Source organism: Eschrichtius robustus, chromosome 4 (assembly GCF_028021215.1).
Source record: "Eschrichtius robustus isolate mEscRob2 chromosome 4, mEscRob2.pri, whole genome shotgun sequence".
NCBI lineage: Eukaryota > Metazoa > Chordata > Mammalia > Artiodactyla > Eschrichtiidae > Eschrichtius > Eschrichtius robustus.
Window position 1 is genome coordinate 77001393 of NC_090827.1, and position 17971 is coordinate 77019363.

At 38.8% G+C, this 17971-nt stretch overlaps 2 protein-coding genes across 18 annotated transcripts in view; both read left to right on the forward strand.

Moving 5' to 3' along the window:
• Positions 1-4843, forward strand: part of PDCL2 (phosducin like 2) — a 42351-nt gene extending 37508 nt beyond the window's left edge. Inside the window, exons 5-6 of the mRNA XM_068542925.1 lie at positions 698-906; positions 4686-4843. Of these exons, the coding sequence (XP_068399026.1) occupies positions 698-906; positions 4686-4843 (367 nt within the window). The remainder of the gene's footprint in view (positions 1-697; positions 907-4685) is intronic.
• Positions 4844-12013: 7170 nt separating this feature from the next.
• CLOCK (clock circadian regulator) overlaps positions 12014-17971 on the forward strand; it is a 139264-nt gene continuing 133306 nt past the window's right edge. For 9 of the 17 annotated variants that reach the window (XR_011073925.1, XR_011073926.1, XM_068542908.1 and 6 more), the window contains exons 1-2: positions 12014-12151; positions 13422-13504. The gene's annotated coding sequence lies outside the window, so the exon portion shown is untranslated. Of the gene's footprint in view, positions 12152-12176; positions 12197-12332; positions 12452-12721; positions 12742-13298; positions 13319-13421; positions 13505-17971 lie in introns of those variants that run through there. The other 8 variants (XM_068542915.1, XM_068542923.1, XM_068542916.1 and 5 more) reach the window with 7 other exon arrangements.

Genomic DNA, 17971 nt, shown 5'->3' on the forward strand with positions numbered 1-17971 from the left:
CCTCCCCCCACTGCCCCACCCCCCGCCATGTGCTATAAACTAGGAACTGGCTCGATTAAATTGATGCTAAGTCAGATGTGGTTAGCTTCAGTTAGGCAGCAAATTCCCGTGGTAGCAAGCTTCGTTCCCAGGCTATAACGGTGTTTGTAATAAAAATCAGAGAACTTGGGACTTCCCTGGTGGTCCAGTAGCTAAGGCTCCATGCTCCCCATGCAGGGGGCCTGGGTTCAATCCCTGGTTCAGGGAACTAGATCCCACAAGATGCAACTAAAGATTCCACAAGATGCAACTAAAGATTCCACAAGATGCAACTAAAGATTCCACAAGGTGCAACTAAAGATTCCACAAGGTGCAACTAAAGCTCCCACAAGACACAACTAAATATCCCACAAGATGCAACTAAAGAAACTGCATGCCGCAACTAAAAGATCCCTCATGCTGCAACGAAGATCCTGCGTGCCACAACTAAGACCCAGTGCAGGCAAATAAATAAATAAATAGATTTTTTAAAAAATCAGAGAATTCTGTAGTTCATCATTACTAAAGGTAAAAATAGAGGATAGCAATTGATATGCTCTTATATTAAAAGAATATCTAAAGATATATTTTTGTCATGGAGATGTTTCACTTATTTTATTAGATTGAGATGAGTAATCTTGTTTTTTAACGACGTTGTGTGTACTGTTTCTCTTTTTAGCATCCCAGTGTGTTCATTGGTTAACCAGCATCTTAGTCTCCTAGCAAGAAAGTTTCCTGAAACTAAATTTGTTAAAGCCATTGTGAATAGCTGTATTCAACACTACCATGACAATTGTTTACCAACAATTTTTGTTTATAAAAATGGTCAGATAGAAGGCAAATTCATTGGAATTATAGAATGTGGAGGGATAAGTCTCAAGCTGGAAGGTAATGATGTTACTTTTAAATTCATTTGTAAAAAAACTTCTATAAATTAACATATATCATGAAAGTTTATTTGCATGAAACCTAAGGTTTTTCCTCTTATTTCTTATTTCCTCTTACTTCTTTTTCCTCTTAGATGCCTCCAGATTAATTTTCCTACGGTAATACTATCATAACACGCATTTGCTTAAATCCTTAATGGTTCCTTGTTTCAAATAAGTTAAAAATTCAGAATCATATGCTTGAAACTTTCAGCCCGTCTGTACAATTATACTTCTCAGTGCTTCCTAGCTGCTGCTCCAGCCAGGCTGGTCTTCAACCACTACCCCAGACGCACTTAACTCATTTATGGCTTTATGCTTTGTTTCATACTCTTTCCCTGTACCCCAAATACCCTACCCTACTTTTTTCTTCCATCCAAACCCTATTCCTTCATGGGTCTCCTAGGTTACCATTTATTCCATTATGTGATTCTGGACCAATTTATAATCTGTTTTCATCTTCTCTACTGAATTTCCATAGCATATCTTCTCTATACAACTTATTTTCCACTTACCTACATACTGTCAGATTTTGTTGGTTAACCAATTCCCTTTGAATTTTGTCTCCCTAACAGGTACAAGGACTATGCCTACTACTATTTTCTTTTTGACAGTACACAGCACAGGACTTTATATTTTTACCTTTTTTAATAATGTTTACTTTCTAACCTAGTTCTAAGACCATATTCTTCAGTTAGTCATTTCTTGGAACTGCTTTAATCCTGTATTATTAAAATCTTTCTCTCAGACAATCGTATTAAAGCCATTGTGAATAGCTATTTTTAACAGCTTTTCTTTCACTCTCTCATTCCCCTAAAACTGCTTTTGACCTTACTAAGACCTCCAGTATTTTGATTGTTCCAGAATTTTCCTTCTCCCAGTCTCTAAGGCCCCTCTTTGTTTTACTACCTTGTTTTTTCAGCTTGTACCTTATCCTCTAAATTTAAAAACTACATAAGAATACAGACAATAATATAGTAAATATTCATGTAATCATTAGCAAAAATAACAAATGTGAACATTTGTTCATGTTTGCTTCAGCTATTTGTTTATTATTGAAAAAACAGTACAGATATTGTTGAGGTTACCTGTATTTCCATTCCTAATCCTATTCCCCTCCCTGCCTCACTAAGCAATCACTATCATTAATAGCGTGTTATCTGGTCCATGCTTTTTAAAATTGTTATATTTGAAAAAAATTTTTTAATTGTAAAATACACATAACATGAAATTTACCATTTTAACCATTTAAAAATATACAATATGGTATTATTAACTGTAGTTATTGTGGTATACATTACATACCTGGGACTTAATTTATAAATAATGTTATTTTATTTAATCATTTTTAAGTATATCTTTAAGTGACATTAAGTATTGATATATTTTCACTGTTGTGCTGCTATCATCACCGTTATCCATCTCTAGAACTCTTTGCATCTTGCATAAGTGCAACTCTATATCCTTAAACAGTAACTCCCTATTCTCTGCTCCCTCCAGCCCCTGTTAACCACCATTCTGGTTTCTACCTCTGAATTTGACTCCTCTCAGTACCTCGTATAAATGAATCATACAGTGTTTGTCCTTTTGTGACTGGCTTATTTCACTTGGCATAATGTCCTCAAGGTTAATCCATGTTGTAGCATGGGTCAGCATTTCCTTCCTTTTTAAGGCTTTAAGCCTGAATAATATTCCATTGTATGTTTTTATAGCACATTTTGTTTACCCATTAATGTGTTGATGGAAAGATTTGTTGCTTCTATCTTTGGCTGTTGTGAATAATGCTGCTATGAACATGGACGTGCAAATAACCTGTTCTAGCCCCTGTTTTCAGTTCTTTTGAGTGTATACTCAGAAGTAGAGTTGCTAGATCATATGATAATTCTACTTTAATTTTCTGAGCGACAGCATACTGTTTTCCATAGGGGCTGCACCATATTGCACTCCCACCAACAGTACACAGGAGTTGTAATTTCTCTGCATCCACACCAACACCTGTTATGTTGTTTTGTTTTTTAAAATAGTAACCATCCTAATGTATGTGATGTGTTTTTCCCCCACTGGCTTTTACTATTTCCAGTGTCATTTTTCAGGATTAAAAAAAATGCTTCAATCTGTTTCTGAAATTTCTACTATGTTCCACTGGTCTGTTTTTCTATCCCTGAATCAATATAGCACTGTGTTAATTACTGTACCTTTCTAACAATCGAGTTGTCTCTAGTAGGGCAAGTCTTTTTCAAAATTTAATATAAATGTTGGAATTAGTCAAGTTCTGTGAGAAATACTGTTGGTTAGTTATTAGAATTATATTTATAGATTAATTGTTGGAGACTCGATATCCTAATAATAGTGAATGTTCCTATCCATGAATAAGATATAGCATGTCACTTATTTTTGTCTTCTTTCATTTTTTGGTAATTTTCCTCATAAATATATTTACAGTTGGCCCTTGAACAACACAGGGGTTAGGAGCACTGACCCCATGCAGTCGAAAATCCACACATAACTTTACAGTTGGCCCTGTATATTTGCAGTTCTGCATCTGTGGATTCAACCAAACATGGATCATGTAGTACTATAATATACATTTACTGAAAAAAATCCACGTATAAGTGAACCCCTGCAGTTCAAACCTGTGTTGTTCAAGGGTCAATTGTATTACTTTTCATAATGTAATATATTTTGTAATTTTCCTCATAAGTGTATTTTGTAATTTTCCTCACAAATGGTCTGTTCATTTATACAGTGATTAGGAATAAATTTAACAAATAAGGAATTTGCAGGGTTGGGGGATTTTGGTTATCAGTTCAATTCTTTTCAGTTTCTCTCTTGAATATGTTTTCATAATTCACATTTTTGTTGAAATCTTCCCACTAAAATTTTCAAATGTATTGGCATACTTTTTTTCTCATAGTAGTCTCATGGCTTTAAAATCTTTATCTTGGTTATGCCCCATGTAAAATCTTTATATTATTTGGTTTCTTTCCTTTACTTGTGATCATTTTGGCCCAAGGTGTGTCTATTAGTCTCTTCAAAGAATCAACTTTTGCTTTTGTTGGTCACCTCTACTGATTTTGTTTTTCTACTTTTGCTAAAGTCTTTTCTTCATTATATGCCTCATTCTGCTTTCTTTGGGTTTACTTTGGTTTTTTCCCTAACTTCTTTTTATTTATTTATTTATTTATTTAGATAGCACTCCAGTTTATTTATTTATTTATTTTTGGCTGTTTTGGGTCTTCGTTTCTGTGCGAGGGCTTTCTCTAGTTGTGGCAAGCGGTGCGGGGTCCACTCTTCATCGCGGTGCACGGCCCTTTCACTATCGCGGCCCCTCCCGTTAAAGGGCACAGGCTCCAGATGCGCATGCTCAGCAGCCGTGGCTCACGGCCCCAGTTGCTCCGTGGCATGTGGGATCTTCCCAGACCAGGGCTCGAACCTGCGTCTCCTGCATCGGCAGGCAGACTCTCAACCACTGCGCCACCAGGGAAGCCCTTCCCTAACTTCTTGATTTGTACTTTCAAAGCACTATTTTCAGTCATTTTAAAATAAACATTTTAACCATAATTTCTCCCTTTAAGTGTAACTTTTCTGTATCCAATGTGTATCTTGATATTGTAGTACTTTCATTGTAATCTAGTTCTAAATACATCATCATTTCCACATTAATTTTATTAGAGTCAACTTCTGTTTCATATAGATGTTCCAAGATTTTTATCTGATTTATTGATGGATTATTTATTGCAGAACTTGAATGGAAGCTAGCAGAAGTTGGAGCAATACAGACTGATTTGGAAGAAAACCCCAAAAAAGTCATTGTAGATGTGATGGTATCTTCAATTAGAAACACTTCTATTTATGATGACACTAATAGTTCAAACAGTGATAATGATGATACCAAATAGAAATATTTAATAAATAGCTTTAAAGTGTTTATATATGGAATATTTTATGTGCCACTGCCTTTATAATCAAAGATCAGAAAATTCATAAATCAATTTCTTTTCTTTTTTGTATTAGAATTATAGCTTATATGTCATTATAAAAACTTTCAGGTATTTTAGAATATTCATTGCCTCCAACAAAACTGGAATTTGTACTGAACCCTTAATATTTTTTTGTGATTTATCCTTTTTCGGGTCCTTATTGGACAAAAACAAAAATATTACAAGTCCTCTGTGTTGCCTGCTCACTTCCAAAGAGCCCTATGGGTAAAAATGATGAAAGAGAACCATGAAATTTCATTTAATTTACTTCAATCAATATTAAAGTCTATTATTTAGGGGCTTTGAATGAAAATACTTAAATTTATGACCATACGACTTTTCTTTGAAATCTCTTACCTATTAAAAAAATTAACCAATCAATAGAAAAAATGCAATTTAAAGATTCTGAAAAGTACACAAGAAACTTCTCCACTCATTATTGTAGTTTTTAATAGTTGTTCTATTATTAAGTTAGAAAATATTGACTTACTAAGTATACTCACTCACAGTTAGGCTACAGAATCATTAGAACTGTATGTTCTAAATCATGAGGAGAAGTGAGAAAAATATATTGTGAGGCTTACCTATGTTTTAATAGTAATCACAGAAGAATTCATCATGAGAAAATATGTAATACGAGGACACTGAAGAAGACCTGCAGGATGTTTTATCTTGGCTTAATGATTAACACCACTTTTAGAGAAAATGGTGTTAAATCCAGCATGTAATAATAGTTCAATAACAGATTTTATTCTTCTACTATTTTTGTATTGATGACCCATCATTCTGATTATGGATATTCACTGATGTCTGTGAGAGAATCTAGACTTTAAATGATTAGATTACAAAAATAAATTGGTGAGAATTGAGGCAGTTTAACACGGAATCAGAAAAGGCTCTTTGCTGTTCTTGGGGGTGAGTTGGGATCACAGAGGCTGCAGAGAATGATGAAGTAGAGGAAAGTTAAATACAGATTGAGTAAGGTAATGATAATTTATTTCACCAGATAAGGTAAAATCAAATGATCTAACTTTGGAAAGAATCAGGAAGACCCCTTCTGAGATAGCAAAGAAAGGTTTTGAAAATATACATATTGGGATGAAGGGAAGGAAAGTTGGGAGTTGCACACAGTGGTCTTTATTATAGCATTATGCACACATATCAGAGACATAATTACCTATAAGATCCAACTCCTGAAATTCTCTAACAAATGGATGGAAAAATTCCTATTGAGGATAAAACAGTTGTGGAAATTAAGGGAAAAGCCATATTATCATAAAGTTAAAATGTAACTTTAATGCCGTCTAATACATATAAGTATAAACATTATTTTCCTTCCAATTGAAACTAAATGCAAAAGGTTCCCCTAAATGTAATCTTTTTTTAGTAAATCCATATTTTCCTATTTCCATTTTTAAGTTAAAATTAACAGAGGAAGTACTAAAAGTATTTAAGATGTCTGAATAAAAAGATCCATATTTCTTTTAACTCTTAACTCAAATCCACCAGGTGGCAGTAGTTTTTACATACAAGCACAGTTCATGAAAACTTTAACATTTGTAAAATTCATAAAATTATAGCATGTTAGAGGTGGCTGGTTTTGATTCCAGCCTCAGCCTTTTTCAAGTAACGCACACACACACACACACACACACAAATACATTCTTCTAGCAAGTACTCGTGCTTGCCAATACAGGTCGGTAATATTTCATACCCTACTTCATTTATATATTCTCACTTAAGTAGGGTATAAATAATTGTTAGAATGTGGGGGAATTATTTAATATTGTTTCCCATTTTATTGAATGAATTTTTATTTGCTGGGATAAACACTTAAAAGGTTTTTTGAAATTGCCAATATTCAAACATTTTTGACCTACAAAAATGGATATTTCATATAGCCAACCTAATATTTTTCTCTATTCCTTGCTGCCAACCATGCTGTACTGAAACTCCCTTCCCTACTTTATAGTGTCTCTTATTGGTCAAAGTGTGGTCCTAGAATCAGCAGCAGCCCCAGGGAGCTTGTTAGAAATGCAATCTCTGGCCCCATCCCAGACTAGCTGAATTGGAATTTTTGTGTTAATGAGATCCTCAGTTGATTAAGCTGCACTAGTTAGCAAGTCCCCTAAAGACATCTTGAACATATTCTTTAACTCTTCTCTCACACTTTTGGTTATGAAAAGTCTGTCTGGTTTAAAACTCCAATCTCAGTTCCCAGGCAAGTGTTCTCTGGCTGAACTTGTGACTCAGGAACTCTGAAGATGGAAGGTGGAGTTTGTTTTTAGCCAATTACTTCCCTCTCTTTTCAAGGTCCATTCTCTGTGGTTTGGGGACTGGGAGGGAGATTAAGGAAGAAAGGGATAAGTTTCTCTTAACTGGGTAAATACAATCCATATTGCATCAAAATGTTCACTCTTTAATGGGCACATTGAGTTCTAGAAACTCAGAGGCAGCCTCTCCACTGCACGGTTCCTTGATACGGGCGATCAGTCTGCAGCTCTTTCTCTTTTGATCTCTCTCAGTTCCCACTCCCAGAAGTATACCAGCCTCTTGCTGCTAGAATTTCTTTTCCCCTTAGGTGTCAAGATGTTTCAAACCCGGACGGCACTTTCTCCGCAGCACTGATGGACCCTGTAGAAATTTACATATCCTTGCCATGCCAAATTGTAGGAGTTACATTATTCCAGCCAACTTCCTGGCTAGCTGTTTCTCTCCAAGTCTCTATCCTCCTGTTCATGTAGTTGGATGCAGAGCATATCAACAATCTGCAAGAGATGAGATGCCAGTCTCTTCTTACAGTCACTGCAGTTTCTCTAGCTGATTCTGTTGGAGCCTTGTTCACTTAACTTAGAGTGGGGTGGGGAATAAATGGGAAATGAAAAGCCACAGTGCTCTCCAGGAACCTCGTAAGACATGGCTCCAATGATTCTCTCATCCTCCTCTTCTCATGTATTCTGCTTATATGCCTGAAAGTGGGAGTGGGAGGTTTTGACCATGTTAGGTCCAGTTTTGTCCAGCTTGTAGTCTTGGCTGAAGGAGTAAGTATGTGGGTCCAAATGTAAGCAGCTGTTTAGAGGGTGAGTACTTCATGTTCTTTGTTGCCTATTTTGGACCTCATTCAGCAGCCTCTCATACAGGTGTTAGCTGTGTCTATTACAGTGTTATATATTCTTGTGGGTCCTCAAATACTCAATTACTAACACAGTACTAGTGTTACACTAACCGTTTTCAGTTTATCTCTCCTTTGTACTTTAATACACATTGCTAAGTTTACCTCCTGACAAGACTATAATCTGCCTACAATCATAATTTGGAATATAAGAATGATCCTAAAAATCTTCTAGCATGTTTTAACTTTCATCTCATTCATTCATTCATTCAATCATTCATTTAACTCAAGCATTGAAATGGATGCTGCATGTACAGTGGTGAAGAAAACACATGGTTCTTGCCTCCTGGAATTTACCATGTAGTGGTGACAGGGGGAAGATAGTTAATAGATAAGAAAACAAATATCAAAAAAAGCACAGTAATAGAGAATAACTGTGGGTACTATGTGCGGGGGGCAGGTGAGAGGTAGGAGGGAGACCTCTTAAATAGGGTAGGTAGATCTTTGAGACTTGAAGATTGAGTAGGAACCAGCCAGGAGAAAAGGTAGGAGGGTGGTCCAGGCAAGGGCACAGCATGTACCAAAGTCTGAGAATACACAGAGGTTAGCAAGGAACTGGAAGTGTTATAGGAAAAGAAGAAAATGGTAGGACATGAGGTTGGAGAGGTAGCAGGGGCTAGATCAAAGAGGTTATTATGGCCACAATTAGGAATTTGGATATAATGGGAAACAATAAGGATTTTAAGTAGGAACATGTGATTTTATTTATATTTTTAAAAGAATATTCTGGCTGCTCTGTGGAGAAGAGATTGAAGGGAGCATCTAAGATATTTGAGACAGTCAAGAGGAGACATCAGATAGACAATTGGATATGTGTTTGGAACCCAAAGGAGAGGTGTAGGCTGGAGTTGCAAATCTATGAGTTGTTTCAACCACTCCTAGGGTTTCAACAACAAATCATAAAAATCTAAAACCACCCATCCTTATCACCTAACCTTTCTGCAGTAGTTTGTAAGTTACACTTGATCATCACAATTCTGAGATGCTTTTCTTCTCACTTTACAGATAAATACCCTGATGCTCAGAGAAATTACTTAACTTGCTCAGTGTCTCTTAGTAAGTATTAGTCAGGATTTAAGCCTAGACTTTTGATTACAAAGTTTATAATACCACCTCATATTATTGACTTCCCTCTATTTTAAAGGCTCTAGAAAGGATAAGAGTAATTGATTAAACCATGAAGGATTCTTAAAAAAAAAAAAAAACCCTAACAGTATATTCCCTATTATGCATATCAAACTTCCCATGTTCTAATTCACCTTAAACTATAGTGGTAAAACTAGGAATGTCAAGGAAAGGATGGATGAGAGAGGTATTATGAAAGAACAGAAAGGACATAAGGACACAGGGAACTAGGGGAAGAAATTGAGCAAGAGATCTAAGACCTACACAAAAAGGAACATCATTAGTAATAGCCAATGTGGGATTTCTTATGTACCAGGTAGTACCATACACACACACACACACACACACACACACACACACACACTCTATATTCTTTATCTTCTCTCAATTATCCTGAGACAGGATTATTATTATCCTTTATTTACAGATGAGGAAAGTGAAGAACAGAGAAATAACTTACTCAGAGTCATGCAGATATTAAGTAGTGGGGCTGGAATAAATCCTGGCCTTTAATTCCCAATTCTGTACTCTTAGCCACTAAGCTATATTGCCTCCATCAAGACATCAACTGTGGAGATCAGCTGGGAAGGGAGTTGGAAATGCTCAGTTTAAATTATAGCAAGGTGGACAAGAAGAAATGAACAATATTTGAATTACATAAATTGTGTTTAAGGAGAGGATTTAGGCTGGGGGACAATTTAGGGTCTATGAAACTATGAGGTAGGATTTTTCTTTTAGGGAAAAGTGGAGTCTGGCAGTTGGAAATGTGATTAAAAATATAGTTTCGTCTTGGAGAGAATATGGGTAGAAAGATAACTTGTGAACTGAGCCACGGGAAATGGCTGAGTGGTGGCAGAGGACTGAGCAGAAAAACGGGATTATCAACAGGTCTTGGTAAATGATTAAATACATAAAGTAAGAGAGGAAGGAGTCAAAGATGAACATGATATATTCTTAGTGAGTAAGAGGACAATGGAACCATTAAAAAGGGCAAAGGTATTTTTGAAGATATGTGGTTCTAGATGATGCAGAATATGAGATCACTTTCTCTAGAATAAAATCCAAACATCCACATCCTAGGAAAAGCGTTCAAACCCTCTTGTCTAGTTGAAACCTTCCTTATCAGTATTATTAATCTTGCCTCCTCTCTTGCTACCAGTATGTTAGGACTCATGATCGCAAGTGACAGAAAACTTCTCATTGGTTTAAGCAATAAATACATGAAAGAATTTATTGAGTAACTTAGCTGAAATTTCCAGAATTATCTAGTCCACAATGGATTCAGGGCATCAAACATGTCTCCAGGCCAAATCTCCATTTTTGAATCTCCTTTCTTCCACGTTGCCTTCTTTCTCAGAATCTGTGAGTGGGAAGATGGCTTCAGGCTTCCATTTTTCCAGACTTAAATCCATTGGAAAAGAGAGATCACCCTTCTTAGTAAGTCTAACCTAAGGCAGAGGATTAACTCAAATATGTTTTCCTCTGGAGTCCTGCCCCAGCCATATGGTCTGAGAGTGAAGAAAGGATAGTTCTCCAAAGGAAATGATCAGATTAGGGAAAGACTGCTAAGCAGGAAAAAAAAATGTCTACTAAAATCCTGTCATATGATGACTCCATCATGCTTTCCCACTGTCGACAGAAAAATCCTCAGGTGAATGATCAGGGATCTGAGTAAGTTCCTCGATTCTGATGTTCCTTTTCTCTTGAGTACACTGAAAGAATTTGAAATGTTTACTGAGATGAATGTTACCTTGAAGGAAGGATTTTATAGTCACAACAGTTGTTTATTTTTTGAAACAAGAAAATGGCTTCTATTTCAAACCCCAAGGACATTCATTAAAATATGAAAACTATTAGGAATTAGGAAAGTAAAAGATCTCTTTTCCAATAATTTTCAACTACTGAAATGTGCTTTCCCTTGTGAACCAAGTGTGTCTTAACCATCGAGGGAAGTAATTTCCCCCTAAGATAAGGGGGAGATATTCACACGTTTTTCTAACATGGGAAGCAGTGCAAATTAGGGTCCTGGTTTATCCCCACTGCTTCATCTCCCATCTTCCTTTATACTGTCACCTGGCCTTTAGGGCCAAGTAAAAAACTCCAAAGGAGCACATCCATACCTTCTTTGGCTTCCCTCCTCCAGCCAAGGATTCACGTCCGGTCTCCCCAGGCCCACCCTCCAATAAGAAGCAACTAAAGCAGTGCACCTGCAGGAGAGGGGAAGGGAAGAGTCTGGAGATCCAGTCACCTTCACAAATCCCCTCTTCCAGTCCAAGGAGACAAAACGCAAGTGATACCATTGGAAGAGGAAAAAAGTCTTTCGCCCGCTAACACCCGAAAATTTTTTCCTGGCGTTGGCAAAATGATTTGCTTTTCAAGAGAGAGAGGGTCCGCTTTTTGGCCTCTGCATCCCTCATACAAGAAACTCTCCTTTCTTTCCTCCTCCTCGCTCCTCGAATCCAGGGTGAAAACCAAAGCCGCCCTGAGCCAAAGTTAACACTCCCGGGTTCGGCCGCACCCTCAGCCGACCAGGCCCCGCCTCCCCTGCTTTCCAGTAACCGGTGCGGGGAAGGAGCGCCAGGGAGATCTCGGTTTTCCTGCACGGCCGGCGGCGGCCGCGGATCGCGCAAACGCGCGGCCCAAGGGAGCGGGAGTCTCCTCCGGCGCCCAGGAACCCCTTCGCAGCTCAGGGCTGCCTAACGGAGCAAGTCGCATGCGCACCGAGACGCGCCAGGGAAAGGGAGAGTGAGGGGAGGGGCGAACGCAGAGCACCGGCCGTCGGAGCCCGAGGGGAGGGGGGGGCACTGATGACGCATGCGCCGAGAAGGAGTGCAATCACAGCCTCGGCTTGCGGCGACCGGCTTAAAAAAGGTAACACCCGAGACCGAGAGGGCGAAGGAAATCTGGCCGCCGACGCGTGCGCGCTCCCGGTGAGTGGCGCCCCACCGGGTGGGCCTGGGGCTTGACGTCCGCCGGTAGGCTTGCCTGGGCGGCGCATGCGTGCTACCGGTGCTGGTGGAGGAGGGGAAGGAAAGGGAGGGGGAGGAGGAGCGGGAGGCAGTCGCGGTGAATTGTTTGGGGGTGGGTGGGGGGCGCCGCTCAGCCGCAGGTACTGCCTGAGCTGGGAGCCACGGCGTCTTCCGGGCTCAGCCGGGTTAGCTGTTCCGAGTCACTGCAGCTAGGCTCCAGGGTGGGGGAGGGAAGAAGCCGGAGCCGCCGCAAGCCACACGGTGAGGGCGCGGGGAAGGGGAGGGAGCGGGGGGCGGTGTGTACGGGGCCGGGGGGCGGCGGCCAGGGGAGGGGCGGGTGCTGAAGCCCAAGTTTTGCCCGTCGCCCTAGTGTGTCTTTTCTCGGGAGTTGGGGCGGAGGCCCGCCGCGGTTGAGGGGCCCTCCGGAAAAGCTGGGGTTACCTGCGGGGCAGGGGCGGGATTGGGGTGCACGGCGGGGCCGGGTAGCTGGAGCGCGCTCTTGGGCTGGGGCCGATTCGAGCGGCAGAGCGGCCGGGAAAGCCGGAGACGGGGTGCGGAGAGGGCGTTCGCTGGGGACCCGTTAGGCCTTGTGACCCACTTTATTCCTGTCACAACTCGGGCACGTTTGGAGCGGAGCCCAATGGGGCGCCAGGACGGCCAGCTGCTCCGGGGAACCCCCGCCCTCCCGGCCCTCGGCCCTCGCGCCGCGGTCCGCAGTCCGTGCGGCGGCCACCGCCGCCCGTGGGCTGGTTCCGTCAGTGGTCGCGGTTCCGGGGCTCGGTCCCCGGGGAGCGCGCGGCTCCGCGCGTCCGACTCGAGCGACTGCGCGGGTTCGAGGGTGCCCCGCGCGACGCCGCTCCTCCTTCCTTCCGTCCACCCGCGCCCGCCTGCTCCCTGTCACCGCGGCAGCTGGCTCTTCTAGCTGCCTTCCCGCCGGCGAAGCCGGAGTCTCTAGCTAGTCCTGGAGCTCTGGCCCCAGGAGTGTAGTTTCCAACGCGTAGCGCCGCAGAGCTTATATTCTTGAGTGCGTTTTCGCCGGTGTAGAAGTCGTCCTGTTAGTAATAGTGAGCAGAATCCTGAAACGTAAAAGCCTCGGCCTCTGACCTGGCAAATGAAAGATCGAATCAGGTGGCGGTTTCTTGCTATCAGAATGCCACGCTCTACGACTTTAAGCCTTTCTAACCTTAAAAAAAAAAAAGAAAAAGAAAAAAACCAATGTCTTCTTTTACAGTGAACGAAAAGCCCAAGAAGTAAAGAAACTTTTACAGTAATTGTTGATTTGGCTATTATGCTGATCCCCCGAATCAAAAAAAGGTAATTTCACTTGAAGTCTGCATTCTAATTTGTAGCTTCATTTTAAGTGATAAGAGGAGAAAATTGTGCGGCGTTTTTCCTCTACCCGGTTGAAAAATAAACGTTCTAAAAAGGATAAAATTTAGGTAATGAGTTGCTTTCTCTGTTTTAAAATCTTTGGGGGGGGGGGGAGAAATTAACTCAGGTGTTAAGTAGTTGACTGAACAGAATGTCATTAAAGGTTAGCCTGAAGAAGATAGATGAAAGTTGTGGTAGAACTAGTCATGCTCAGCTGTGAAAAGAAGAATGAGGAAGCTTTCTGTGTAATGACATGGAAAGATCTCCAAAATATGTTATAAAGTGAAAAAAAGCAAGATGTAGGACAGTGTGAATAATGTGCTACTTTGTGTGTTAAGGGGGCACCCGTGGAATAAGAATACAGATTTGTGTTTGTTTTTCTAAGTACAAAGAAAGTCTGGAGGGATAGTGGAAAACTAACAATGATGGGGCAGAGGGAGAAGTAGCCTGATGAGGGGATAGTGGGAAATGACATGCACACTGTATGTCCTTATATTTTAAAATATTTGTGACTATATTATGGGTTTATAAACTAGATTAAACAGAGTTCTCCTCTCCAAAATAATTTTGCTATGTGGTTTTTTTGTTGCTTGTCTTTCCTTCCTAATTTATGGTAATTTTGACTTTTCAATATGGTTTCTTTTAATTTTCTTTAGGAAAATGAACTAAAATTGAAAGAAAGTTTAGGATAAGTTTGGCTATCTATACTTCAGTTTTTAAGAGGCTGAGGTCACCAGTTTAACTCTTAAAGATGTTTAGTCTTATTTTGCTTTGCTAAAATATATGACGTTATTTACATTTGGCATTATGGCTGGATTATGCTGTTTTCAGAGCATAGTTTGTCCTCCCTTCCTTTCTTCCCCAGGAATCGTAGTTGTATAAAATTTTACTTTTACTTATTTTAACTCCAAAGTTGTCATGACAAATAGTTGGAGAATATGAACACTCCATTAAAATGATAAAAGAATTGATTGTCCAGGTAGTTTGCTTTTCAGATTGGGAAATGCTTTTCTCAAGGCAATCAGACATGAACCTCAGTGACATGTAAATTTATGTTTGTATATATGTATATGGTACTACTTATGGAAAATTAAACCGATAGTCAACGATCTGTTGGTGCAAAACACTAAAAACTTTTTACGACTTATGGATTGTTATAAACAGTATGTAATTTTGGGGGGTGGGTACTCAAAATTCCTCTGGTGGCTAATGTTGTATAATCAAAAGTAGTGAATGTTGAGTGACAGTTGCTATGGGCATTTTTGTTATGTTACCAGCATTCCTTTTTATTTTGTAGGATAGGATAATTGTGTTATTTCTGTTTGGTCTGTAGGTCTCTAGTAGCCAAACTCTTCTGCAAATGGCATTTATTTTTCGTTTGAATTCCATGTGGGTCTATTCAGTCTTTTTGAAAAAACAGAATCGCGTTTCAAAATTTTACTTAAAATTTTGTTTTTAACATTATAGAAGTAAGTCAATGTTCATGAAAAATTAAAACAATACAGTGTATATATAATAAGAGAAAACGCCGTTTGCACACTTCCACTTTATGTCACATCTCTCCCCAGAGATAACTGCTGCTAACACTGTTATATAACCTTCCAGTTCTTTTTTTCTGTGCATTTACAAACATAGACTTTTCAGTCTTGAAAATAGAATTATATTGATTGATCGTCTACTTTACCAGTTTGCCTCTACTGTGGGCTGTTACTAACCCACAGGACAGGGAAATGACCTGGAGTATGTGAGAAAGTTTAACATGTAGTATACACCTTAGGACACTCTCATCTTTTCACTTGTGAGGGGCTGGTTGGTTTGGGGTACATTTACAGAGTTTGTAGTGAGGTCTTAACTGGTGTGAGCTTTAATGTGATGTAGATTGAATTCACCTGTAAGACATAGATTCCATGGCTTTTATAGGACTCTTTAGGGTCCACATTCTAGCGTTTTCTTTGGGTTTTGACCTGGTCAGTAGCTCACAGGTTAAGCTTTGATTTTATTCTGTACTTGCAGACCACTAGAAAGCCCCTTAGATTACATCAGCCTCTCCTGGTCCTCTGAAGTGAACCTAGGCAGGCTTTGTCCTTAACTAAGAGACATTGATTGACTTGGATGGAATCCAGCCTTGGATGGAATCCAGCCTTTGAAGCGGAAAGGGGAGAAGAGGTATTTTGGTCTGGTTTGTGCTTTACTGACAGCAGACAAGTTGCATGCATACTTCCACTCAGAGAGAACATTGCCCTTCTAATAGTTCCAGAGGTGGTGGGTTTTTTTGTTTTGTTTTGTTTTTTTAAACCAAGCTGCGAATAATTAGCAAGACTTAATTCTTTTTAGGTGATAGAAAGTTGAGTATTAGTCAAGACACTTTACTAAGCTATGTGAGATACATAGAAAGATGCAGTATAATTGACCCTGCCCTCAGTGGGTTTGAAATCTAGTATGGTTAAAAGAGCATGTATGTAATGATTATAACACAAGATAGGAAATGATAGATTCCAGAAGAAAAACATACATGAGGTTTGTAAGGGTAAGACTGTTTCTAGCTTTTTATTTTTGTGGGCATGGAGTTTGGAGGGAGAGTAGATATCTCAACGTTTTAAATAGTTAAGAAAGGATAGAACAAACTTATAAAGCTCAAATCTTAGCTCTTAAGGGGTAAGGAAGTAAGGAGTTAAATTGCATCCTCATAGCAGGCACTTATGAACACTAATTGATAGTTTATTTTTGTTTGTTTGCTTTTTACTCTCTCCCACTGGAAAGAACCATTTGATGTTTTATTTGATCATTATAATACAGCCTCTCTTAGATTTCAGGATTTTAGAATAGGAGGTTTAATTCTGCCAGTTAACTGTTGTCTACCATCTAATATGTCAGGCAGTGTTAGTATTAAAAGTAAGTTGTTTTTTCCTATCATGTTTTTTTCCTTCAAAGCACATATTTAATGTCCCCTCTCCCCCACATTTTTACTTCTGGTGCTGTGTCAAATAAAATATTTATTTGCTGTACGTATTTTAAACTATGAAAGCAAACAACAATATGGTGAAAACTCAGAGTTCCACAGCAAAACTACCTTTTATTGTTTGTGTCTCTTTCCAGTTCTTTGCAGATGCATAAAGTAAAAAAATAATTTTAAAGTGTAGTTTCTTGTAAGCATTGTACCAGTGGACATTGTATTTTCTCCTTTTCTGAGTCTAAAATTCTAGATGGAGTTGTATGAATTATAGAATACATTTTAAGTGTCAGAGCAATTTAATTCTTGCTAATTGACTGCGATTTTTATAATGGCATTTATATTTGTAGGTTGCTTTACCACCATTTGTTACTTATTTTTATAGCTCTGTTAGGTATAACTCCTGTGAATTAGGTGGGTAAGAGATTGCTGTTTTTCTCCATGTTTTTGATTATGTGAATGTTAAATTACCTAAACTCCCATAAGTATAGTGTCAACTTTGAGTTATTAGTTATTTTAGATGTGTATTTCATAAAGACGTAAGTCTATTTATTATTTTAAGTCTTAGAAGTCTACAGAAAAATCACTTGTAAAAAATAAATTTTTATGTATTATTTTTGACTTTCATAGGATACTGTTTAGAATGTGATTTACCTTTTATTTTTCAGAAATATTTTTTCATTTTTATATTAATAAGATCCAAGGATAAGACAAAAATTCCGATCTTTTTCAAAGAGGGCACATTTAATCAGATATGTACTAATTCCCATCCAAAATAGTAGAAAATGAAAATACAGATTGATTCATGTTCAAAATTTTGTGTTTAAAAAATAAAACACAAATAGGTGTTGCAACAATGAGAGTTAAACCATATACCTTGCTAAGAATTTATCATTTGCATTAAAATATGGCTGCAACGTAAATAGCTTATTTCTTTCTTAATCTCTTTCCCCCCAGTTATAAAAATAGTGTATCCCTAATGTAGAAAACTTGGGAAACATGCAGAGCATGAATTAAATTTTGAAAACACCACTGGAATTCTCACAACCACGAAACGCCATTGTTAACCTTCTGAAATATCTTCTCCCTGTGTTTTGCTTAGCCACATCACATGTCTGTAAGTGTGCATATACTTACAGACATCACATGTACACTTGTAGACATGTGATGTTTACAAAATGGTCTCATAATGCGTCCACTGTTGTGCAAACTATTCTATTCATTTAACAGTGAATCTTGAACATTCTTATGTCAGTATTTTTCTACAACATTATTATTTTTAATAGCTATGTGATACCCTCATTTATGTTTGTGTAATAATTTACTTACTGGTCTATTTCTGTTGGATGCAAGTTTTCAGTTTTTAAAATTATAAACAATGGGACTCCCCTAGCAGTCCAGTGGGTAAGACTCTGCGCTTCCACTGCAGAGGGCGTGGGTTTGATCCCTCATCGGGGAAC